Source organism: Primulina eburnea, chromosome 11, assembly GCF_022965805.1.
Source record: "Primulina eburnea isolate SZY01 chromosome 11, ASM2296580v1, whole genome shotgun sequence".
NCBI lineage: Eukaryota > Viridiplantae > Streptophyta > Magnoliopsida > Lamiales > Gesneriaceae > Primulina > Primulina eburnea.
In genome coordinates, this window is record NC_133111.1 from 38997937 (window position 1) to 39022691 (window position 24755).

Genomic DNA, 24755 nt, shown 5'->3' on the forward strand with positions numbered 1-24755 from the left:
AGAGAGAAAAAAACAATTTAACACGCTTTTGATTGACTGAATCAGAGCGAACGAAACACCCCCTCAGCTCCACCACTGCCCCCCAATCGTCCCAACTCAACGCGCCACCTCGAAACGGCCACTCTCTTCCACCTTGCTCACCAATTCTCCGTGATCCACCACAAATATCATCACAGAAGACACGTGCAATGTCTCACAGTGACACGATCCCGTTAAACTCCAGCTCCCAATCCGACATAGACGAGATCGAGAACCTCATCAACTCCTATCCCTCCACCGTACTCCCTGCTCGACCCCCTTCCCCTCCACGCGCCTCCATTCCAGTTTCATCCGCGCCACCGCCCCCGCCTCCCACCACTTTCATCCCCTCAAATCTCCCACCGCCCTCCATCCCCAAACCCACCCCTTCAATCTCCTCTGGGAAGCCCCCTCTTCCTCCACGCACCACCGCTGGATCCTCCTCCATTGCGCCCACAGGGTTCGGCTCTCCTCCGAACACTTTAACTGAGCCCGTTTGGGATACCGTTAAGCGGGATTTATCGAGGATCGTTAGCAATTTGAAACTTGTGGTATTTCCCAACCCGTTCAGGGAGGAACCTGGGAAGGCGTTGAGGGATTGGGATCTCTGGGGGCCTTTCTTCTTCATTGTTTTTCTTGGACTCGTGCTCTCTTGGTCTGCTTCCGTTAAGAAGGTAATTCAGATGTAATTTACTTTTATCAAGTTTTTTTTTAAATACATTTAGCTGATCTTTCCCTTGTTTACATATGCGATGTTATTGCGCTTATGTTTTGGCTATCTGAACTATGTTAAATGACGTGAAATAGGCTTGTTATTTTTTTTCTTAAAACGATAAGACGAACATTCTTGTACATTTTGGTGAATGGCACCTTTGCTCGACAAGGCCTGATGATTTGAATTGATTTCGTATGCGTTCTTATTGGTTCAAGTTTTATAGTTTTGGATCTGACCATGTGACTTGCTCCTATGAATCGTAAGCAAATACTAAGTGACATATCTTATTGATTGCTGCCGATGGAAAAATTCAGAGAAAAAATAGGTTTATCATGAATCCTTTGGGATTAATGGTACTAAAACCCTTGGCTGACATAATATGTCACGTATTCGGCAGAAGAAATGAAGGTCAATGCTAAAACCAGACATTTTTCTTATTATTAGGTCAAGAACTCTTTCTTTCTTGTGTATGGACTTTGTTTCAAGTGTATAAGATGGTCTAGATCCTCACGCGATTCAGCATGCACAGAGTAGACTCGTGCTGTGACTACCTAGTTATGAATACTGTTCATGGCTTGCCTCGAATAATTATTTATGTTATTGCCAATGTAACATTTTAGATTGTATGTAAAAGCATAAATAAAATTAATCTAGCCTGTCACATGTCGGAGTAATATAAACTAGTGATATACAGATTGATCTATCCTTTTCACATGGGCACATAATTGATTCATTGGATTCAACATGACAAACCACTGCCTACCCTTGTCTCTCTCATTTATCGAGGGACGCACATCCATACACATTATAAAATCCCTTTAGTGTTTTTCTTTTTGAACATATCTTTCTATGCTCACTCTGTTCCCTTGGATTTCATAATATTATAATTAAATTAGCTAAATATCTGAATAGATATGTAACTATTGCATCACTGTCATTCTTGTCTCATAAAATAGATATAATTTGCTAGTGTGAAATCAGGAAGTATCTTTGTCAGAACAAGTCGATACGGATTGTGCTTGTGCACCTAAAACAACAGACTTCTGTTATTATAGCTAGTCAAAGGGCGACAATGTTTCTTCGGCATTTTTCACTATTTCAATTCTTGTGATTATCGAAACTCTACCTATAAAGAGTAATCATAGAGGAGTTGTTTAAGATCTCTTGAGGTATTGTTTTGCTACACTAAAGATTTTACACGACTAAAGACCTTGAGATATAAACCGGTGTCTTGATTCAACTTCTGGCACATTGTTTTTTAGGCTTTCATGACTGTTAGATTTTAATATTTCTGAGAATGTGAATTTCGTATATGAAACGTTCATGTCACCTTGAAGATTTTGATTCTGTTTCAGACATGGAAACCAGTTGCATCAACCTTTTTTTTCTGTTAGAAGTGAACAATACTTATTTAAATATATACTGTTTGTTTACCGATCATTTGCTTCTAAAATTGCTTTCAATGCAGACATTTCAACTTATAACTTGGTTTTCCCCTAATTGCTTTTTCATATTTGTCCAGTCCGAGGTCTTTGCTGTTGCATTTGCTCTTCTTGCAGCTGGTGCTGTTATTCTAACCTTGAACGTGCTGCTGCTGGTAACTCTCGCTCTCTCTCTCTCTCCCCCCATGTACTTCAAATTTTTTATACGACCACAATGTCAAAAGCTCGTTGGTTCACATTGTTTTATATGCGTGTACGTTATTTTAGGGTGGACACATTATCTTCTTCCAGAGTTTGAGCCTTCTAGGATACTGTCTATTCCCGTTGGACGTCGGTGCCTTGATCTGTATGCTAAAAGACAATGTGATACTTAAAGTGGTGGTGGTTGCTGTGACATTGGCATGGAGTTCATGGGCTGCATATCCATTCATGAGTACTGCTGTCAATCCACGGAGGAAAGCACTTGCACTGTATCCTGTGTTCCTTATGTACGTATCTGTCGGTTTTCTCATCGTCGCTATCGACTGATGCAGAAACTGTTGGTATTTCTAGCAACATTTGATATCACTTTAAACCTCTTGCTCCAAGTAGTGTTTAATCTTGTGTTTCTTGCTTATGGATGAATGACATGCGTCATAATATATTATTATTATATATAAAAAAAACTCGGTAATGAACGTGTCATCAATCCGTAAGCTTGAAATGTAATTGTAAACACAATAATGGAACAATGTAATTTGGAGTGGTTGCAATAGTACTGGCATGTCGATGTGTTGATTAACCATTTTGATTCCAGTGGAGATTTTGACTCAAATAGGCTTTCTTGGAGTTCATCGCAAGCCTACCGAATTTATGTAAAACCTATATAAAAAGACGGAAATAAACTCATGTACGTTGTTGTTTTGCTCATGTATTTATCTGTTGAACAGTTTTTGCGTCCCAATTCTTCTTCTCCCTTTTAAGTTTTTACTCGCACGCGCTTGGTTTTGGATCTGTTTTTTACGGGAATTGTAAGAGTTTTATGGGATATTCTTTGGTTTTCTTCGACACTGTACAGTTTATACTTACAGTTTTAGTGATTCTTAATTACATAAACAATATTCAACAAGTTTCTGCCAAGTTGATTTCGAAGTACATCTAACATTGGTCATTTCACTTTCACATCATTGAACCCGTCAAAAATCATGTTATATCGTGCAGTTGGAGAATTTGAGCAAAGAAAGCACTAGGCTTATTGGCATTCTTTTTTTGTGTGTATATATTGAGAGAGAGAGAGAGAGAGAGAGAGAGAGAGAGAGAGATCGCCAAAGTGAAGATGCCGATGAGATATAACGTACATTACCATATATACGTACAAATTTCTAGTTTGCTAGTATAGTGGGTTGTTGGCCAAACCTATGTCTCCATATACAATCCAATTGCAGCACTTCCTCCGGCCAGAGAGTTCTTCTAGACAAAAATCCATATGAATTCCGTGCCCTTGCATTTCGGAGTTCCTTCAAAATAGAGAAATGGTGCTTCCTTCTACTTGAGGAGACTGCGAGGAGTTTTGCAGGGTGAGACTATCTAATGTAGTATCGACGGATCATTGCCAGCATCTATCCACCCATTCTCAGCACCAAACCATTTCACGCCCCTAAAATGTGGAAGCAACTCAGTCATTTATCAACCCCAAAAACCCCTTCTCGTACTAATTACGAACTCAGAAGAAGAATCCGGTAAATGGGGAGCAAAAACTACAGCAGCGAACCTCCTCGTCTTGGTATCATCAAAACTCCCACCTTCCTCGCCAACCCTTTCGTATTCCCTCCACAAGAATAACCTTGTATTCACGCAATTGGCCCACGACAATCCCAAAGCAGGGCAAACCTTCCTTCCCGACGAGTGCAAAATGCTCGAATTCCCAATCCTCACGTTATCCGAGGACTTCATCACATCCGCCACTTGGTTGGTCACCACAACAGCCATACCGAATTTCCAGGCATACCATTTCAATTTTGAAGATATCTTGAAGAATAAGTTTGATCGTCGCTTCAACTCAACTGGGGTGTTATTGAACTCCCCACGGAACAAAGCAGCGATTGAATCAACAACGATAAGCTTAATGTTTAATCTCGGTATGAGAAACTCTAAGCGATGGCAAAAGGTCGAGCAGGTGGTCTGCAGACTGAAGGGGTTGGACGAAAATGCGTTCCAAAGGGTTGTGAGCAAAATGGGGTCGAAAACGTGCTGATAATTGGTGGAGGCGGCGGATGGGGAAGGGGAATTCTGAGTGGAGGTAGAGGGATGAGGCGGAGAGGCCTCCGCGTGAGATGACAAGTTGCGCAGCGAGGAGCAGCTGGAGGCAGAGTTGGGTTTTCCCGGTGCCGCTCTCGGCGACAATCTCGGTGATTGAGCTGCAGGGAATGCCACCGTGGAGAAAACGGTCGAGTAGTGGGCAACCTAGGGTGAGCTTTGGGTTGTCGGTGGAGAGAGGGTGGCGGAGGAGGTCCTCTGGTTTCATCCTGTTGTCGCTTTTTGGGCGGTGAAGAAGACCTATATGTATTTTAATAAACGGATAATTCTAATAAAATATAAATGTTAAATTTGGTTCGATTTCGAATTATAACTCAAAAAAACCGAAAATTCATAAAATAACGTAAATGATAAATTACTTAGAATAATATTTAGTTGATTGTTATTTATATAATTTATTTAAATTGTATATTTAAATATTTTACTAAGAAATTATGTAAAATATAATATATATTATATTTTATAATATATTTATTTTATTAATTTAAATAATTATATCAAAATCGAAATAATCGAACTATTTTCATAGAAAACCGAATTATATATTATATTTTATAATATATTTATTTTATTAATTTAAATAATTATATAAAAATCGAAATAATCGAACTATTTCAATAAAAAAATCGAATTGAATCGAACCGAAGAAAAATGATTCGGATATTAGATTATATATTTATAAAATCGAAATAAAAAGAGAAAATCGAACCGAATCAACCTATGAACAAACCTAATTATTTCACATAAAGTTTAAAAATGAAATTATGATGAGTGGGTCTCATGTGAGACTGTCTCACGGATCATAATCTGTGAGACGGGTCAACCCTACCCATATTCACAATAAAAAGTAATACTCTTAGCATAAATAGTCGTACTTTTTCATGGGTGACTCAAATAAGAGATCCGTCTCACAAATACGACCCGTGAGACCGTCTCACATAAGTTTTTGCCAATTATGATTGGGTGGGATGTTTATTTGAATATTTTATTTAGCTAAGTATCTATACTATTATATTAAGGATGAGCACATGATAGTAACTACTTAGGAGGACACCAAGTTTTTTTTTCCAATTTTACCCTTACATGATATTAATATTACACTTTTGTTTTTTGTTATTTTTTTTTTCAAATTTCAACACACACTTTTATTTATTTTTTTTATTTCAACAATTTAAATATCAATTTAGTCACCCCATAAATTATCAAATTACACTTTAGTTCATTGATAATGATAAAAAAAATTGTACACACGCATCGCGTGTGCATAGTCACTAGTATTATTGAAAGAATCTTCAAAATTGTACGTTGGGCAGTAGAAACTTGTACATCGTTTCTCATCTTCAGTTCCCTCCATCTTCTCCGATCTCTGCAGCAAATCCAAGAGATCTCGAAGCAAGCTCCATGAATTCGAGGTCCCGCAATCTGTAAGGATTATCAATTCCTCTAAATAAAACCTGGATTCTATTGATTTGCAAATCGAAGACCATAATGTCGTGCTTGGCAGTTTCCCTTCAACCCACAAATGGACCCGATATCCTACTCCAAACTCGCGAATGGTTCCCCCCTTCCCGCGCTCTGATGGCCCTCTCCTTCTTCCGCCAAACACGCATCTCGTTCGCCAAGAATCTGCAACAATCCACTGCCGATACCCCTTTTGATTCCATTGGCGATGATCCTTTGGCGGCGTCCTCCGGTCAGGTTATTGTCGGGGTTGAAACTCGCTACCGTGTTGTGTACCGCCTCGTCAACTCCATTTACGTTCTTGCTGTGACTACTATTGATGATTCTAATAATAATGTTTTCGATTGTATTAATATTGTTAATCAAGCTGTTTCAGTTGTGGTTACAGCATGTCGTGGTGTGGATGTTACCCCAGAGAAATTGGGCAAGAAATACGCTGAGGTTTACATGGCATTAGATATAGTTTTGAGGGGTGTTAGTAGCATTAGGCTTGCCACTATGCTGGCATCGATGCACGGTGATGGCATCGCAAAAATGGTGCATTCTGCTATTCATACTGAGAGTAAGATTCGTGGGGCAGATAGTTGGGTTAATGTGGAGCCCAGTTCGCTGGATCATGAAGCCGGAGTGGAGTCCTTTTCAGTGGTGTCTTTTGAATTACCTTCTGAGACATTGGTGGCAGGAGACGAGGTGGCTACGGCAACTTTAGGGTTTTTCCATCAGGGTGAGGAGAAGGAGTTGAATAAGGTTGAGGAGAATGAAGGAGAAAAGGATCCTTTTGCGGCGAGCGAGAGGTTAAATAAGCCAGAAGAAATGCTGATGGAAGGGTTTAAAAAGGATAAAGAATTGGGTGTTTCGGATGTGAGTAAGGCTCTTGCAGGACTTGAGGTGACTTCATTGCCTCCTGCTGCGGCCACCGAGTCAACACACATAGGTGTAGAAGGATTTGAAGGGAATTATGGTGGAATCGAGTTTGGGCATGATGGATCAACTTTGCCGGAGGATTTTGAGGGTATTAATGATGCTTGGGGTGGTGGATTGGATGCATCAGAGTTTGTTGGCCCGAAGAAAATCAAGAAGGATACGGGTCTTGGTGGCTTGGAATTGCTGGCGACTAGCGAGCCCCCGGCTGTTGGTGCAGCTAAAAGTGACGGTGCTGGGGATAAGATCGAAGATATATTGGTGAAGAAGACTGAAATGAGGGGCCCGGAAATGTATATAGTTGAAGAAGTAAATGCTGAGTTTAGGGAATCACTTCTTGCTAGAGTTGGGTTGATGGGCGTGGTGTACCTGAGGACAATGCCACCGATATCTTCTACAGATGATAAAGAAACCGAGTTCTCTTTTAAGGTTGAAGGTACAGAAGGTGTAAAGAGATTAGTAATGCAAAGCTCTAGGGTTAGCAGCCTCGGTGATGGCTTGTTTTTTGTGAGGACTCCATCCTCAAAGGAACCTCTACCCATTATGAAGTACAGTTTGCAGCCCCGCTTGACTCCTTTGCCTGTAAGGGTTAGACTTGTCAAACGCCTTGTTGGGACTTTACTCTCGATCATGATACAGTACGTGTCAAATCCAGAATTGCCAGCACCCTTGACAGACGTTACAATCGTTTTGAAATTACCTGTAGACCCAACTCTGTTAAAAGTGTCGCCAAAAGCAGTGATGAACAGGTCTGATAGAGAATTGAAATGGCTTATTGACGAGATTCCACTGAAGGGTAAGCCTGGCAGGCTGCGAGTGAGAATGCCTGTGGATATTGGCGAGGATGATGATGGATCAGATCTTGAGATAGTCGGTTATGTCAAGTTTTCCGCCCAAGGATATAGATCTTTGTCTGGGGTTTCTTTAAGGCCTGCTTCTGAGGGAAAAACTGACTTCTACGAGGTTGAGCACAGGTATGGAAGTGGCGTTTATATTTGCAATTAAGCATGAACATTTGGCCTTTCATTTACATGATGGTGCGATAATATTTGTTCTGTGATGAGTTTTGTTCTTTAGAAAGTTTGTAGCATTCTTTGAGCTTTAGACTTTCGTTTAAGCATGATTTTCTTTGTATGATTTTTTTATACCGTTATAGTTGTTATGAGCCATTTTCATGATGTAATGGATCGTGAATTTTGTATTTTATGTGAATTTTACTTGATGTGAATCAATGTGCCTTTGCCACCTGCATAACAAATTGTGCTGTAGCTCCTCCTTTGTTTTTGATAAATTTAAACGAGCTTATTATAGAGGTCAAATATATTTTCAATTAAAAACGGAAACAAATGTTGATTTGGTGTGGTTTTTTTTTTAATTGTGAAAATGACTAAGCTGAATATTGATTAATAAAAATCTTATTATATTATCTTTGTTTTTAAATATATAAAATGATTATATAATTAAATATGCTGACAAAAAAATTGATTATACTAAATAAAAATTTATTAATATATGTAATAGTTAAAAGAAATAACAAATCAATAACCAATAATACGTATGGAGGCATTTATAAGAAAACGTAAAGAATTACAATTCTTTAATTTTATTTTAGTAGTACATATCACTAAAATAATAAAAATAAAATATAAGCACGTAATAACAGAAGGTGAAATATTAATTATGCAGAAATAATCAGAAAGTATTTTATTTAGTAGAAATAATAAGCAAATATAACTTAGAAGTAGGTCTTTTCCCTACAGAAATATCAACTTGTTTATAGTTTTTTTAAAAAAGAAAGAAACTTTCTTGATATGAGTGTCATAGCAGCTCAAATCATTGGCCAAACCACTGTTTCATCAAAATTTCAATTATGAAGAGAGATGCAGAGCTACACAAAGTTCAGAATGCATAACTCCAAATCAGAACTATAGAGCTTGCAGATTCACAAGGTTGCCTACAAAGACTATACCTATCATTATATTAACGACTGTTTCTATATGCATACAACACATTACCTGAGCCAAAAATATTTGAGTCTAAAGAATCACAAACAAAGCTAACTTAATGTCACAACACAAATATTAATAATATTCAGTATTCACACCAACATTTGGCGGGTGACAAACCATTTTGCGGTTCCTGCATCCAAAAAATAATATGGCAGGACCAAGTTCCGCTCCAGATTCCTTCAAAGCTAGTCTTTCCTGAAAATACAAAAAAATTATTCATGGCCTGGTCACTCATTCTTGACATAGGTCGCGACCCTTGACAATAGGACTAAGTATGTGTGATAATGAAACAAATTTACTCAAACCTGAAGGAAACCCCTCAAAGGAGCCAAGCCGGTACCAGGGCCAATCATTATTAATGGTACTCTAGAATCAGAGGGAGCTTGAAGTTATAATTCCGAACATAAATTGGTGCCCAAACGCACTCATGGCTTTCTTCCAATGATATCGCATTCTGCGAAAAAGCCAACTTCAGATTTGAGGCATGAGAGAGAATTTAAAAATGGAGCTGATCACAATACAGTAAGATAAAATATCAAATAATATGGTAAAGGTTCTAATCGCCTAATGCAAACTCAGGTTTTTACAAATTCTAAACGACAGAATCAAATAAATACTGCTTATTATATTATTTTGAATCTCAAAGACTCAACCTATCAAGATAAAAACGTTAATCAGAAATTCAATTGGATAGAGAACAAATACCTTCATCCATGTTGAGCAGACACCCTTGTGGATTCGTCCTGTAGGTGTTTTCTCGTAAACTAACGCACAAGTAACATGGATTCTAGCTGGTGCAATCCTGCAGAGGAACAATAAGAGATGATTAGTAAACTAAAGTAAAAGCTGGTAAAAATGGCAAATGGTAGAAGTAAATGTGAGGTTGCTTGAGTCATAACGAATATTTCCTTTTTTTTTAACTTGAATCGCAACATCTTGTTTCATCACAAAGAGTATAATACACGAAATCCAAAATTTAGAAAGAAGGTTTTACCAACAATAACTGCAGAGACAACATTAATTCAGCGAGTGTCTCTAAACTCTTGTTAGCCTCAAGAAGATGAGATTGAATAGAATCTGGCCTGAAGGCGTGGAGCAACTGCTGCAAAGAAAACGCCAAGTGGAGGCTTCACTGACGGGAATTCCAACATGACCTCGAGTAGGCTTCTCTGATTTGCAACAACCCATTGTGCATATTCCTCCTGAAGCAAATGACACATGTTCATGACAAGTACTCGATTTGGATAGGAAAGATGAGACTTCATCAATCACAAACCTTTCCAGCAGGGGATGAAAGATGTCTGAGTCTATCGGCATCACTTGGATCAGAAGCATAAGCCGCTAATGCAACCAAAGCAGACTGGAAAATATATGCATTAGTACCTTAATGTCTGGCCATGTGAATTGCATATAAATGCAAAACATAGGGATGCAGCAAACCTTCTTAGGTGAGTTTAAAAGGTCTGCATATTGAGTTAGTGCCATTCTTAATGTGCAAGGCGGGAAGGGTGGTGGCAATGAACCTCCACCGAGCAGTGTTCCATCCTCTTTATCAGTGTGAAGTGAGAAGTATGTATCCAATGGAAGATTCAGTAACCTCTCTGCCTCCATGACAGTTTCAACTGAATTTTCACAGTATACACCAACATGATCGCCTGTTTCATACCTGAGGGTGATAGGTACATATATAGAATAACCACGAGCTTTTGCTTACTGCTTTAGAGTCAAAAGAAGCTAACAAGTAGCTATGGTAGAAGTAGAACAAATAATATCCAGAACATTTAATAGGATACATAATGTTGGACAGAAATTTACACAAGTCCAGTGCCAGATATGTTAAATTCCAAGTGAATGCACGATCGATCAGATGCGGCAGTGTGGAGCTCCTTCATAGAAGAAACATTAGCTCTTCGAGGACAGCAAAAACAAAAAGTTGGTAACTCCAATAAATAGGGAAAGAGAAAAGGAAAACAAATGCCCTGTTGTTACCTGCAGGGATGCTGGGCATCATAAAATACGTGGCCATTGGCATGACCATTGGCTTGAATAGAGCTATTCTCTAGAATTGATCCATCAGGTTGGTTATGAAACACTACACGATATTCCAAAACCGCAGCAGTGTATGGAGTCGTAGCAGTTGCATCATCCTCATCACGAAGAACTGCATCCAATTCTGGCCACAATAACTCACGCCTACAAAATAATTGTGAATGCAATTTGTTCAAGATATGACCTAATCGAGATGAAACTGTTTCATAATGAAATAGTAATCCACATCCCAGTACCATGCAGTAAAGTCATCTTCAATGCATTGATCATCATCTCCAAGACCCACAGGTATAAGCCGCTTCCCACCTGATATAGACATTGAAGATCCCACTTGAGATGAATGATCTTTGAAATTCTATTGATGATCAATCCAAGACAAGTTTCAGTTTCTACATGTACATCATCTCTTCGCATAGACATGTCTCCTCTTCAAATCTCGCAAGACTGTATTTATATCATAACCTAAGTATCACACAAATTATCAGTATTTAGTTTGGATACAACACTCCCTCGGGCGTAATGACCTACATTTCCCAATAACTCACTATAAGAATGTCCTTCAAACGATTAAAGAAAAATAACATTATTAACACGTATTAAAAAATAAGAAATATAAGTGCAGAGAATGCAACAACTTATCTACTTGAAAGAGCACCATAATCACTCAAATAGAAAACTGGCAACACATTTCATAGTCTAAATTATGAAGTTAGATCGAGCACCTTCCATGCCTGTTACTAACTATAAGACAAGAAAAAAAATCTGAAAGGAATAACTGACATTGGTCAGCAAGAATTTCATGGACCACTTTAGCAATCTGATATCCAAACATAAAAAAACAAAATCAGAAAACTGTTAATTAAATGAATACTTTCAAATTAAAGTGCAATAAGTATAATACACAAACAATCTGTAAGTTGACGCAAGCATCTGCACATGTACATGTATACATTGGACAAACCTTGTTAAAATGTTCATATTGTCTGTTCCCAAGACCAAACACACCATACTTAAAATTTTTCAGCCAGGCACCTCTATCATTTCCTTGTGCCGCAAACTCGGAAACGAAGACTAAAATCTCAAGCCAAAGTGAGAAATCCATGAACATCAATTATTACTTGGATGTTATACCTCTCTAAACCATTTGTAAAATTTTGCTGCATTGTCCGTAGGTTCACCGTCTCCATATCTGCAACCAATAAATCCTTAACCATCTCAATGCAATCATACCAAGTGATATGGATTATGTCAAACCATAGTTGTCAAAGGCGAGACAAGAGACGCCACCAGACGAGGACCATGTGCCTGGGGTCTCAGGCACAGCGATTCATTGAGCCGAGCTCAGGCGCTTGCCTGGACTAGCCTTGGAAGTATACGCGCCTGAGTGAATTTTTTTTTTTGATTAATTGTTTAAACCGAAAAGCTCAAACCCAAACCCTAGCAACAAAATGCCCCCAATGTCGGAATCAGAAGAAGAGAGCTCTGAACAAAAGAAATAAGTGAAGACATTTATATCTAAGACAACCAGAAATACTGATTTCGCATCTTTTGGATGAAGAGTAAGAAAATATTGATGTTCATCAAGAAAATGAAGAAGACCAAAAGAATACAAATCCAAAAGTTCTGACGACTCTGATAATTCGATGGAAGAAGATGAACTTGATTTGGATGATGTTACTAATTATTATGAAGTTATTAATTGTTTTTTGATTTGTGATACATTATGACCTAATTATTTCATATTTAATATTTTTGTTCTAAGATAAATATTTTTTTTAAAAAAATGTGTGCCTTGCTTCGTTAAGACGCATGCCTCGACTTGCGCCTCGCGGCTCAGGCTCCATGGCCCTTGTGCGCCTCGGTGCATCTTGCGCCATTGACAACTATATGTCAAACAAGCAATATTTTCACCATAACACAACTACATCTTTGATAAGGATAATATGGCAAGCCACGTACGTGGCCAGGCAAAAGAATGCTAAAGTTTCCTTCTTGAATTTCTCATCATATTCATCATCATCGGCTGCATAACCATCCTACCATAACCAAAAAGATCAAGACTACAAATTGATAACTGTACAAGCCGAACTTCCCATACCAATTCACGCCCTTCATCTTGTTTCTAGCATTAACGGGACAATTCTTGACTTCTTGTCGATTCAGATGTTAAGGTACGACCATTTACATCAAAACGATATTTTAGGGCACGATATTCTTGTCGATTCAGATGTTAAAAAATAGCGAACGTAGCCAATCACAAGATATGACTTATTATCGAAGGATAGTAATAATTCAAGAGTCTTCTGATTTTCGTCATAATAGTATAAATGTCGTTGGGTCATTTTCTAACTGTATGACATTAGCACTGCCACTAGAGAGCTCAGACAACTAATGGAGATTTTATCGAAACACAATCACATGTTGTCTTTCATGGTTTCTTACTATTCCTCCGATTGTATAGCTGTTGGAGTTCACATTATGAGCAAAGTCAACATCTAATCTGAGCCAACTGATGGTGCATTAATTTTCACGCCTCTTGCAATTCTGTTGTGCACCAATTTCAGCTTCTAAAGATATGACATGTTTTGAAAATGGGCAGACTCGAGTTCCCTTCCAGCAGTGTTTAATGGCTAATTGGCAGAGAATAAGAGTGACCTTTTTTTTTTCTTTTTATTTATGGATAATGAGTTTCTTTTGTTCAACAGTTACCCGCGGTTTTCATTTCAAACTGAAATCTGCCGCTTCATTGGTAATTCAGTTGAGTACTCTTTTACCTCAAAAAAAAAAAAAAGAAAAAGAAAAATTGAGTACTCATTTATGAATAATATATCGAACAACTTCACCTTTGAAAATTATTATTTTTATATAAATTTATAGCGTATATTTGCATGAACAACCGGCTCTAGTAAAGGGTATTAAAAAATAGTTTTTTTTGTCTACAAAAGTGGTATTTAATTGGAAATTTATTTATTAAAAAAATATTAATCAAAGTTTGAACCTTGAAAGATACATTTTAGGCTTCTATATGTTATCCATTCTGAAATAGAAGATTTGGGCTACTTATCCACCCACTCAAATGGTCCATTACACTTTTAAGGCCATTAAAGCCCAGTAAGGACTGGACTCTCGAAGCCCAGCTCTAAATAAAAAAATTATTATTAAATTAGTTTATTCAAGAGGAAGTTGGTGAAAAATCTCCAATCAAAACATTTCTTTGGATTCATTCTCTATCCACAAAATTGTGGTACTATGTCTATACATAAAATGTAGTACACTTCATGTGGAAATGTGGTGCACTTCATGTGGAAATGTAGGTACTAAAAAAGTATCCAGGGACTGAACACAAAAAAAATCGACGACTGGGGACTGAAGACCAAATTCCCGTTTATTCAATGATCTGTTGTTGAGCTTTCTCATCAATCTTGGGGCAAAGTTTACTTTCAAATTTCACTTTCTACGGTACATAAAATATAATATTAATTTATTTTGGAAAAAAATGGTATTTTAGGTTTTACTTTTTAGTTTATTGCAAATAAGAACAAGAATAATTATTAAGGATAAAAATTTGTGTGAGACGGTTTCAAGGGTCATATTTTGTGATACGGATCTCCTATTTGGGTCATCCATTAAAAATATTACTTTTTATGTTAAGAGTATTACTTTTTATTATCAATATCGATAGAGTTAGCTCGTCTCACAAATAAAAAATCAGTGAGATCATCTCACAAAAAACCTATTCATTATTAAAATCCATTTCCTTTATTATTATTTTTATTAAAGAAAAATAAGAAGGAAAGATTGGAATGGTGGAATAAAGAGGCGGAAATAATTGGAGATTGTGTCTCCCTTGTTCATTCTTGCTTCCCACTAACAAACAGGCCGCTGGCATTTCATATATCCATTAAAATATATTGCGACCCATCACTCTCTTGTTCGGATCTATATATACTAAAATATATCATTTATCCCGCAAAATTTAAACCCATATATGTGTGTGTATAAGCTGAAAGCAAGAACAATTTCTTCTACTAATAGAGAAAAAAATATGCTAAGCTTTCAAATCACTCTGATATTATCACTACAAAAAACGCTAATTTAGCGATGATAAATCGAACTTGCCAATAATTATGTCGCTAGCGATTTTAAATTTTGAAAATCATATTGCCTATTTATAACCTCATTCCACTTTACTTTTTTACCGGTTTTTGCGTATGGACCTTTTTTTTGTATTTTTTTCCGAAATTTCTTGAATTTTATGTCTCGACTTTAACTTTCTAAGTCACGCTTCAAACATGTTTTCTTTCATACATATATATATATAATATATATATATGTTCATAAATATATATATTCATATGCTTATGTAGCAGGCTAGCTACAACTTAAGGCCTTGCAGTAGCACCGAATTCTAACTAGGGCACGAAGTTATTATCTATTTTAAATATTTTTGTGTATCGATAATCATAAAATCAAATATATATCCGAGATAGACAATTAAATTTATATAAAATTTAATTTTCTGAATTTAGACGTGTGGGGTCGGCCCCCTTAATTTTCATGCAAAAAAGGGAGATGAATTTTATACCAGAGAGCCTCGTTGGTCGTGCACATTTCTCTTTCACCACCTTTATATCGATCTTTGCGTATTTGCATATGAACCCCTCACACAGTCCGAATCTCTCCTGAGACACCCTCTTTATATCTCCCCATCTCTACAATATTGGTATGTGTCTACGCTATTTCCCGAAGAGATCTCATTCATCATCTCTGCTAATAATGGATATGGATTCTAATTCCGATGATCATCAGAACTGGCTTGCCTTCTCTCTTTCCAACAACTCCCTTTTCCAACCCTTATTGATCAGCAGCAGTGAGTGTGTGTGTATATATATATATATATGTATTCTAGTTTAAATACTTAATGTGCATAAAATATGAACCCTCAAAACCAGTGCCAAATAATTATTTTATTTATTAAACTAGACGAGAATGAATCAGAACAAGTGACAACCATTTATTTGATTGTGTTTTGTTACATATACGCTTTGTTATTTCTTGGTTTTTAGGTGCCGCGGTTGTGGTTAGCAGTGATCAAGAAAATGGAAGCTGTGGTGCAACATCAGATAATCAGTTGTCAGTGCTTGGAGGCGGCGGACCCAAGCTGGAGGATTTCTTGGGCGGGTCTTCTGGCGGCGCTGCTTCTGCTGCTGGTGCCGATGTGCCTCAGTTTGGCGATGGAGCTCAGGAGATAGATCAGATGTACGATGATTTAGACTTCAAGAATATAGCTGCCAGTTACTTACGTGGGTTTTCTGATGAAGAAAGGATCAGCGCCGACACACACAAGCCTTGGCAGATGGTTGTGGCGCCGCCGCCTGAGCCTCCGATGAAGAAGGCGGTTGATACTTTCAGCCAGCGCACGTCGATTTATAGAGGAGTCACTAGGTAAACGAGCGCGCACATGCGTATCAGGTTAAAGAATTGAATTCACATGTAGAACGATCTGATTTTGTTTTGTACATTGACATTTTCAGGCATAGATGGACTGGTAGATACGAAGCTCATTTGTGGGACAATAGCTGCAGAAGACAAGGACAAAGTCGGAAAGGAAGACAAGGTGTGTCTATGTTCGTCGTTAGGGTTTTACGTTTATTATCTACAGATTATTATTTAATTTATGTACACCTTTTCTGTTTTCCCTTTTTAATGGCTTTTCGTTTTTGTGGCTATGCTTCATGCGTTCGTGATTTTGCAATATTTTCAGTTTATTTGGGTAAGTTTTCATCATTATTCCCCTTTCTCAACTTTAACTTGTTGCAATTATTTTTCATGTTACGTTATCACTAATATTTTCTGATGAATCATTTACTTGGCAAAGGTGGGTATGATAAAGAAGAAAAAGCTGCTAGAGCTTACGATCTTGCAGCCATTAAGTACTGGGGTCCGACCACCACCACCAATTTTCCAGTTAAGTCAAAAAAATCATTTCACATGCATCTTAGATATGAAGACTGTATTATTGATTTATTACCCCAATTGGAATAGTTATAGTTGTCGCAATGAAAATAAAGGACGTACTGTTACTTGATGTTAACTTTAATCTTTTCATGATTGCTGCAGGTACTAGATTACGAGAAGGAAATTGATGAAATGAAGAGCATGACAAGGCAAGAATTTGTTGCTTCTCTTCGCAGGTTGGAAAGATTATAAGAATCATTTTTAGTACTCAATCTTTTCACCATTGCTTAGCTTGATCAGCTGCATATTTTACAGAAGAAGTAGTGGGTTTTCACGGGGCGCCTCCATGTACAGAGGAGTAACAAGGTTTGTTCATTTTTTGCATAAATGTGTACGTTCTTGTATTGCTAGAATGGATCTGGTATTGTGCATTGCACCGTACCGTGAGATTCTAATTAACGACTCTACTGAGCATATTGCCACCGTCGATCTGCTCAGAAAACTAGATAAACTAGTTACATTTGCGACATGTAAATTCTCGTGACCGGAAATTATGGGTTTTCAGGCACCACCAGCATGGCCGGTGGCAAGCACGTATCGGAAGAGTTGCAGGCAATAAAGATCTCTATCTTGGAACCTTCAGTGCGTTCATTTAATTTACTTTTTCTTTAATTTTCTCCATTAAAGAATATATTTATTTACGTGTGTATATATATATATTATATTGAATGGCACATGCAAGTTGCTAATAAATACCGAACTTTTAATTCTCGCGGTGTTTGTCATTGGTTGTCACGGCGGTGGATGGCCGCTACGTAAAAGATGATAAAGCCTGCAATATAGAGCCGAAATTATTATCCTTATTATTTAATAGTAAAATGATATGTACGTGGCAATCAATACCTGGCTCTACAAAACGGTGCAGCCATATAATTTTGAATGAGACCAATAAATTAAGGAATTTTTTCAAATTTTTCCTTCTGTGTTTTTTCGTGAAAGGTACACGCTTTTGATTCATTAAAATTAAATATATATGTCTGAAATCTTTTTTTTCTGTCGACCGGATGGGTCTATTATTTATAATTGATAAACAAGATGAGTCGTTATTAGTCGTGAAATAGTATTCTTTACTGTGGTTAAGGCATATTAAATATTTATTTAGCTAATGTTTATCTCTGTGTGTTCGAACCTCGATTGATCAGTTTGAATTATGATCGAGGCGAACAAGGTAAAAATATCACCAGATTAACGTTGTGCTTAGTATGAAATATGAATCATGTCTGATTATTATTAGTTTTTATTGTTGTGATTATTGTTTTAAGAATATTTTACTATTCTCTAAACTCTTTCTTCATGCATGCATTCTGAAGGTACCCAAGAAGAAGCGGCAGAGGCATACGACATTGCTGCAATAAAATTCAGAGGCTTAAACGCAGTCACAAATTTCGACATGAGTCGATATGATGTCCAGAGCATTGCCAGCTGCAGTCTTCCTGTCGGAGGCGTAGCTAACAAGTCTAAATCCTCGTCGGATTCCTTGTCCGATCCGAAAATCATCGACGGAGTATTACAATCAGATCAAGACACCAACAACAGGGACTTCACCTCTTTCTCAAATTCCCATAATTCAGCACCAAACATAAATTTCGCATTGCCCATGAAACAAGATCAACCATCAAGTTTATGGACTGCTTTGGGGTACCAAAATCCTTCCAAAAACCCTAATCCTGCCGCCCTTTGTCAAGAGTTGAACCCTGGAGGACTCGTCAGCATCAACGACGAGGGTTTCTTCGATGTCAGCGGAGGTAACTACTATCACGGCCGGCAATGGTGCAACTGATGATCCAGTTTCAGTTTCGGATCCTACACGTATTGCTGGAAATGGGAACAATGGTACAACAGAAACTACGTCAGTTTACGAAAATGGGACAGGGAGTTGGATAAATAATCAATCCCTTCATCTGTTACAGCAAGCAAAACCAAACATCTCAGCTTTTCAAACTCCGATTTTTGGCTTGGAATGAACTCGAGAGCGGAAATTGGGAAGGTGGGGTTTTCAGAAATTTCAAAAGGATGCAATAATAGCGTGTTGTTTGATTGGAATACAAGGAGAAGTGGATTGGTCAAAAGGATAAAAGATGGAATTGATTTACTTTCGCTTTTTGCATGGGGATGCATGGGTAAACACGATGGGATTGACAATCATTTCACAGCAAATAATTAGTGGATACACACTGCCACTGTACTATGACTGAATCTTTTGGTCGTTGAGTTCTGTTTTGAATATTACTTCTCTCCATCTTTTTTTAGTATTTCTCAATGTTTGTTTTGGATTTCGATTTTGAGAGGAAAACGTACGAGTGAAGAAATAATTTGTTTTGCATGGTTTTTAATTGATGAGTGAAGGTTTTTTTAAAAAATTTCAATGAAGAAATTCCAAACTTTTTGTCTCTCTTGAATCGATCAAGGGATTCAAATTAGCCTTGTGTTTTCTTGTCTCAATGGGGTGCTTTCGGCGCTTCTATCGTGTTTTAGTAATAAAAATTAGAATTTCACTTATCCCGCAACGAACTATATAAATTGCGAGTTTTCCAGTCATAAAAAAATAATATAATATCTATTCTATTTTATTAAAGTTGAAGATATAATAGTAACCATTTAAGAAGGAAATCAAATTTTTCTTCCAACTTTACTCTTATATGATAATAATATTACATTTTGGTTTTTAATTTCAACAAATTTAACATCACTTTTTTTTCAACAACTCAAATATCAATTTAGTCTCTCCATAATTAGTCAAATTTCACTTTAATCTATCGATAATAATAAACAAGACTGTGCACAAACACATCACATACGCAGAGTAACTAATTAACTATAAATAGAAGAAGAAAAAACCCAAAATAGTATGAGTGGTGTGATGAAGTGGGGGAAAAAGGCAATTGTTCTAAAGTAGAGAGATTTGAGTTTAGTACTATCATAGGATGATTTGAACGATAGCTCGACAAGCCCAAAAACTATTTGGACCGACCTGCTTATTCTCCCATAAAGCTGGAATGGAATTTGGGCTCTGCTTCTGTTCAACGACAATCCAGCTTGCTAAAGTCAAATTAAGACATCCTCGTGTTTTCGAAATCTAAATATTCATAATATAAATTACGTATGAAAACTTTTAAATATAAGAGAAATAAATCTTTATTTTATTTATTTATGAAAACATCATAGTAAATTTGAGATTTTCCTGTTTAATTCATGGAGGATTTCAGCCTTCAGTTGGGTGACCAAACTGGGTCAGACTGGAACTAAATTGACTCGGTGAGTGTTTACCAGTCGCTTTTCCTATTATTATTTTTTTCGTTATATTTGAATTTGACAAAATCGTGGAACTTTCACGAGTTTAGAAGGAACCCAATATCAAAGCTTATTTATTTGACCAATATTTTTGTTGAGTCTTGCACGGAAAACCAAGGAATGCATCTCTATTGAGTAGATCTCTTATGAGACGGTCTCGCGAATCTTTATCTGTGAGACATGTCAACCCTACTGATATTCATAATAAAAAGTAATACTCTTAGCATAAAAATTAATACTTTTTCATGGATGACCTAAATAAGATATTTGTCTCACACAAGCTTTTGTCAGTTTCTATTGTATTCTATTATTATGGAAAAGAAAGAGGTAGTTAATGCTCTATCGAAATAACTCTCCTTGTATCTCAAGTCTTGATATCGTTAGTTTTTCACATATTAATGATATGCTTAATGATTCATACACTAAAATTTAGCCACAACAGAAAAGAAAAACATTTCGGACGTAGAATAGAAAAATCCATTATTTTATTTGTCAAAAAATAAACTCATCGTCTTATAAAAAAAAAAAAAAATTGCTTGTCAAATTCCAACTCTGTCAGAATTTTGGGCATAGCCTTAAATTGTATTGGTCCTAATTTAGTATTGTTTTCTTTGGTCTATTCAACTTTCATAGCAACGCCGCAACTACATATACCTTAATTAAAATATTCATAAATGATTTCTTCCACTCAGTGGGAGTCACGTATCCATTACTAGCAATATAAAAAAAGAATTTGACTCAGGAAAAAAGTTAAAATTTGAGCTTAGTATCGTATTTTGTGAGATGAATCTTTTATTTATGTCATATATGAAAAAATATTACTTTTTATGCTAAGAGTATTACTTTTTACTGTGAATATCAGTAAGGTTGAATCGTCTCACAGATAAAGATTCGTAAGACCGTCTCACAAGAGACATACTCTTACTTATTCTTGTGAATCCTAAGTTAGACATTGTATCTTTATCTTTTCTTTCGATTTTTCGGTTGAAAATCGATATTTTAAATTTTATTTACTTGAAAGGATAAAGTAGATGGATTTATAAATTTTTTTTTTCAAAAAAAAATGTTGTCTCTCCATGTAATAAATATAGTCATCTAAAAGTTAGGCGAGTAAGTTTAATGATTAGAGGAAATTAGTTCATCTAACAGTTTGGCAAGTTAACTAATTAATGGCTAAAAGTCTTTGGTTCTTCAAAGTTCTATCTAAAATATCGTATCGTGATTTAATTGGAAGAAAGAATCATTCAAAAAATTATTTGAAAATGAGACTTGGCCATCTGTCCACGGCTGAATGGGCGATAAAACCCCATACGGAATCTCTACTTCACTTGATAATAAAATTCTAATTATATTTTGCTCAAATAAATTTCGTTGGTACGAATTATTAAAAATTAAACGTACTGAACTTTATATATAAACAAAACACAATAAATCACGAGCAAAAACTTGTACGAGACTGTCTCACGAATCGTATTTGGTGAGACAGATATCTTACTTGGGTCATCCATGAAAAAATATTACTTTTTATGATAATAGTTTGAATATCAATATGATTTTGATCTGTCTTACAAATAAAGATTCGTGAAATACCATAGTATTCATATGAAAAAAGACGGAGAAAAGTCGAAAACCAGAAGAGACGTCGAAAGAAATAAACAAGATATGACACATTAGATAAGTATGCATATTGGATGGTGAATCTTTGAAATTAAGGTCCCACGCTTATAATCAAATATAAAAAGGATAACAAAAGCAAGGTTCCACGCCCTATTGGTCCATCGGAGGCAACAAATACAACAAAATATAATATAAATAAAATAAAATAAAATATAAATAAATGTGAAATCTCCCTATCAAAATTATGCGTGAGAGATTCCTATATATTATTGTTTGGATAATTAGTATCGACGAATTTTATGAATGAGACTTGCTTTGCCAATGGCCCCTTCTTCGATTGAGAATTAATATTTGAGCTATTATATCGGAATTTCTTTTAAAATTGTAAATAAAATGGTACCTATAGATTCTAGAAATTTCGAGATTATAAAAAATACGAGACATAACATGATATTTTCATGATAAATATGAATCAGATCGAGTACCTCACACATATAAATCAGTGAAACTATGTCACAAGAGATCTACTCGATATTTACTTAATACAAAAAAGATTATATAAAAAATTTAGATGTACACGTTGTTATTAGTATGATATTATATCAGATACTCCTATGATATTTGTATACTCTCTAAAAGTATAAAACTCACTTTATTTTTTTCTCCAAAAAATGATCATTTTCCTGAAAACTATTCTTTTTGCCATAAAACAAAATATAGAACAAAATTTGCAAAAATAACAAAATATTGTTGTGACATATTTATACTATAAATAAATCTTATATGATAAAAAATTACTATTTATACAATTATATTTTGCATTAAAGATTGATTTAGATCCACGAATGTGATGCATGAGTTTTAAGTTGACTAAAGATTAATCGAAATTAATTATTAGCTGCGTTTTCCAAGGTGATGGTCCAATTGTTCCAAGGTCAATCAATTATTAATATACATAAATATCACATTTTTAAAATATATTAAATATTAATACAAATACGGTGTATTATTAATAAGACAAAATAATTGTTTTAGATTTTGTTTTTAAAAATTATTGAATATGGTTATTTATTTATTTATTTTTTTAAAGTGAATATGGTTATTTATATAAAAGAAGGACCAATGATTTCTGGAACATGCCACAGAAAAAGGCCACTCCCTTACAAAATCAGAAAAAAAAACTATTATATTTTGCGATTTTTCTTCGAATACCACACCCCTACGGCTCTAAATTTTGAAATATCAAATAATATTTAACCACAAAACTATTTATTTTAAGATTTTATTACTCGTAACATTAAAGTCGTGAAAGTTGAACCTGCCGGATAATTAATACTCAAGGTACGCAGCTTAATAATTTCTAAAAATTAGTTGAAAATAATATTTTTTTAATTAGTATACTCAATATTATTTATTTGAAATATTTTTTTAAGGTTATATTTGGATGAAATTATATGAAGTAAAATTTTCAAAAGACCTCCTATGTGTTAAATCCTTGCTGAGTACGTATCTGGTAAGACGGTCTCACGAATCCTTATATGTGAGACGAGTCAACCCTACCGATATTCAGAATAAAAAGTAATACTCTTAGCAAAAAAGTTATACTTTTTCATGGATGACCCAAATAAGATAGATGTCTCACAAAATACGAACTATGAGACCATTTCACATAAGTTTTTGACATCCTTATTATAAATGATATAATAGATGAAGGGCGTAGATTAACCACTGGTTATGTCATGGTATGATAAAAAAAAAAAGGATCATTTCTTTAATATTTAAAGTTTTAAAAATAATTATAAACTTTAATTTTTTTGAAAAATAAATGTTTTGTGAATAAGTGATTTTAATTAGAGATATCAACGAGGTCAAACTCCTGGAGAAGTAATAACCAAGACTTTCGTCATGAAAAAAGCTTTGACTCATTACTCGCCCAACCCCGGTTAAATATTATTCGGATCCCACCCCACCTCGAATACGAAACGGGACCAGGTAGACCTGTGAGGCCCGAGTTTTTTTAAAATAAAAAAGTAATATTTCTTCTCACATGACTGAATTATGAAAAGACAAGCGTCTAAATACAACATTGTGGAAAATTAATCCATGTCTTTGATCACACTTAATAATAACAAACAAAATATTTTCACGACATAAATAATTACATAAAAAAAGAGTTAGTAGCTCTCCAAAAAAATCTTGACATCCACAAAAATAAGTCATAACATAATTTAAACAGATCAATATAAAATCAGCGAGTAGACAATATTTCAGACACATTCTTCGGGATCATTTTCCTCTTCATCAAGAATGGTGGGACAAGTTGGTAAACTACTTGAAGAATTAATTACAAAATTAAATAGATAAAGTACATTGAAAAAATAAAACTGTAATTCCAAATTGTAAAAAAAAATATAATCTAAAGAGAGAAAGTACAATGAAAAAATTTAAATGAAAGTTCATAACAAAATAACACTGTGACTTATTTACCTTTCACCTCACCTCACAATCATCTTTGCGAACACATCAATGCTTTCAAGGTCGTTGGATTGAGTCTACTAAGATGATGACCAACTATTTTTCCATTATTGCTAAAAGCAGATTAACAGTTGACATATGAATAATATCGTTATGATTGAGGTGAGCTACTAAAAAAATGAAAATTAATAAAACTAAAACCCTATATATTTATATCCAAATATATGAGGTGGGTATGAGCGGGTATTATAGGACTCATGACCCACCGAACGGGTCTGAAAAATTGGATCTGAGATCCGTCCCATGATCCATTTAGTATGCTCAAACCTATCCTATACACGTAGGTCTATTGCGGGTCTAGGTAAAACCCGTATCTATTGACATCCCTAATTTTAATGCGATAATATTAGCTTTTTAATAAAACAGGAAAAATATCCTTATTGA

General features: G+C 35.6%; 4 protein-coding genes and 1 pseudogene across 5 annotated transcripts; 3 read left to right on the forward strand and 2 right to left on the reverse strand.

The window, feature by feature from the left end:
- The first annotated feature begins 18 nt into the window (after positions 1-18).
- Positions 19-2816, forward strand: LOC140805907 (protein YIP4b-like). Its single transcript, XM_073162267.1, has 3 exons — positions 19-692; positions 2256-2330; positions 2443-2816. The coding sequence occupies exons 1-3, from the start codon at positions 189-191 to the stop codon at positions 2701-2703; spliced, it is 840 nt and encodes a 279-aa protein (XP_073018368.1). The 5' UTR covers positions 19-188; the 3' UTR covers positions 2704-2816.
- Positions 2817-3476: 660 nt separating this feature from the next.
- LOC140804594 (DNA repair protein XRCC3 homolog) lies at positions 3477-4743 on the reverse strand. The gene is given in 3 exon segments (XM_073160655.1): positions 3477-3863; positions 3865-4306; positions 4308-4743. Coding segments are annotated over 3 exon segments (843 nt in total). The 5' UTR covers positions 4679-4743; the 3' UTR covers positions 3477-3833.
- A 1009-nt stretch (positions 4744-5752) lies between these two features.
- On the forward strand, positions 5753-8084 carry LOC140805908 (uncharacterized). 2 transcript variants are annotated; one of them, XM_073162269.1, is made up of 2 exons: positions 5753-5894; positions 5975-8084. In XM_073162269.1, exon 2 carries the CDS (start codon positions 6049-6051, stop codon positions 7855-7857), a length of 1809 nt encoding a protein of 602 aa, XP_073018370.1. In that variant the 5' UTR covers positions 5753-5894; positions 5975-6048; the 3' UTR covers positions 7858-8084. The 2 variants fall into 2 exon arrangements, with proteins under 2 accessions (XP_073018370.1, XP_073018369.1); XM_073162268.1 differs by having other exon boundaries at positions 5753-8084.
- A 606-nt stretch (positions 8085-8690) lies between these two features.
- LOC140805619 (NADPH--cytochrome P450 reductase-like) lies at positions 8691-13025 on the reverse strand (annotated as a pseudogene).
- A 2536-nt stretch (positions 13026-15561) lies between these two features.
- On the forward strand, positions 15562-19240 carry LOC140804677 (uncharacterized). Its single transcript, XM_073160766.1, has 8 exons — positions 15562-15780; positions 15977-16355; positions 16445-16683; positions 16789-16877; positions 17031-17104; positions 17184-17234; positions 17434-17510; positions 18239-19240. The coding sequence occupies exons 1-8, from the start codon at positions 15636-15638 to the stop codon at positions 18706-18708; spliced, it is 1524 nt and encodes a 507-aa protein (XP_073016867.1). The 5' UTR covers positions 15562-15635; the 3' UTR covers positions 18709-19240.
- Positions 19241-24755: the final 5515 nt, after the last annotated feature.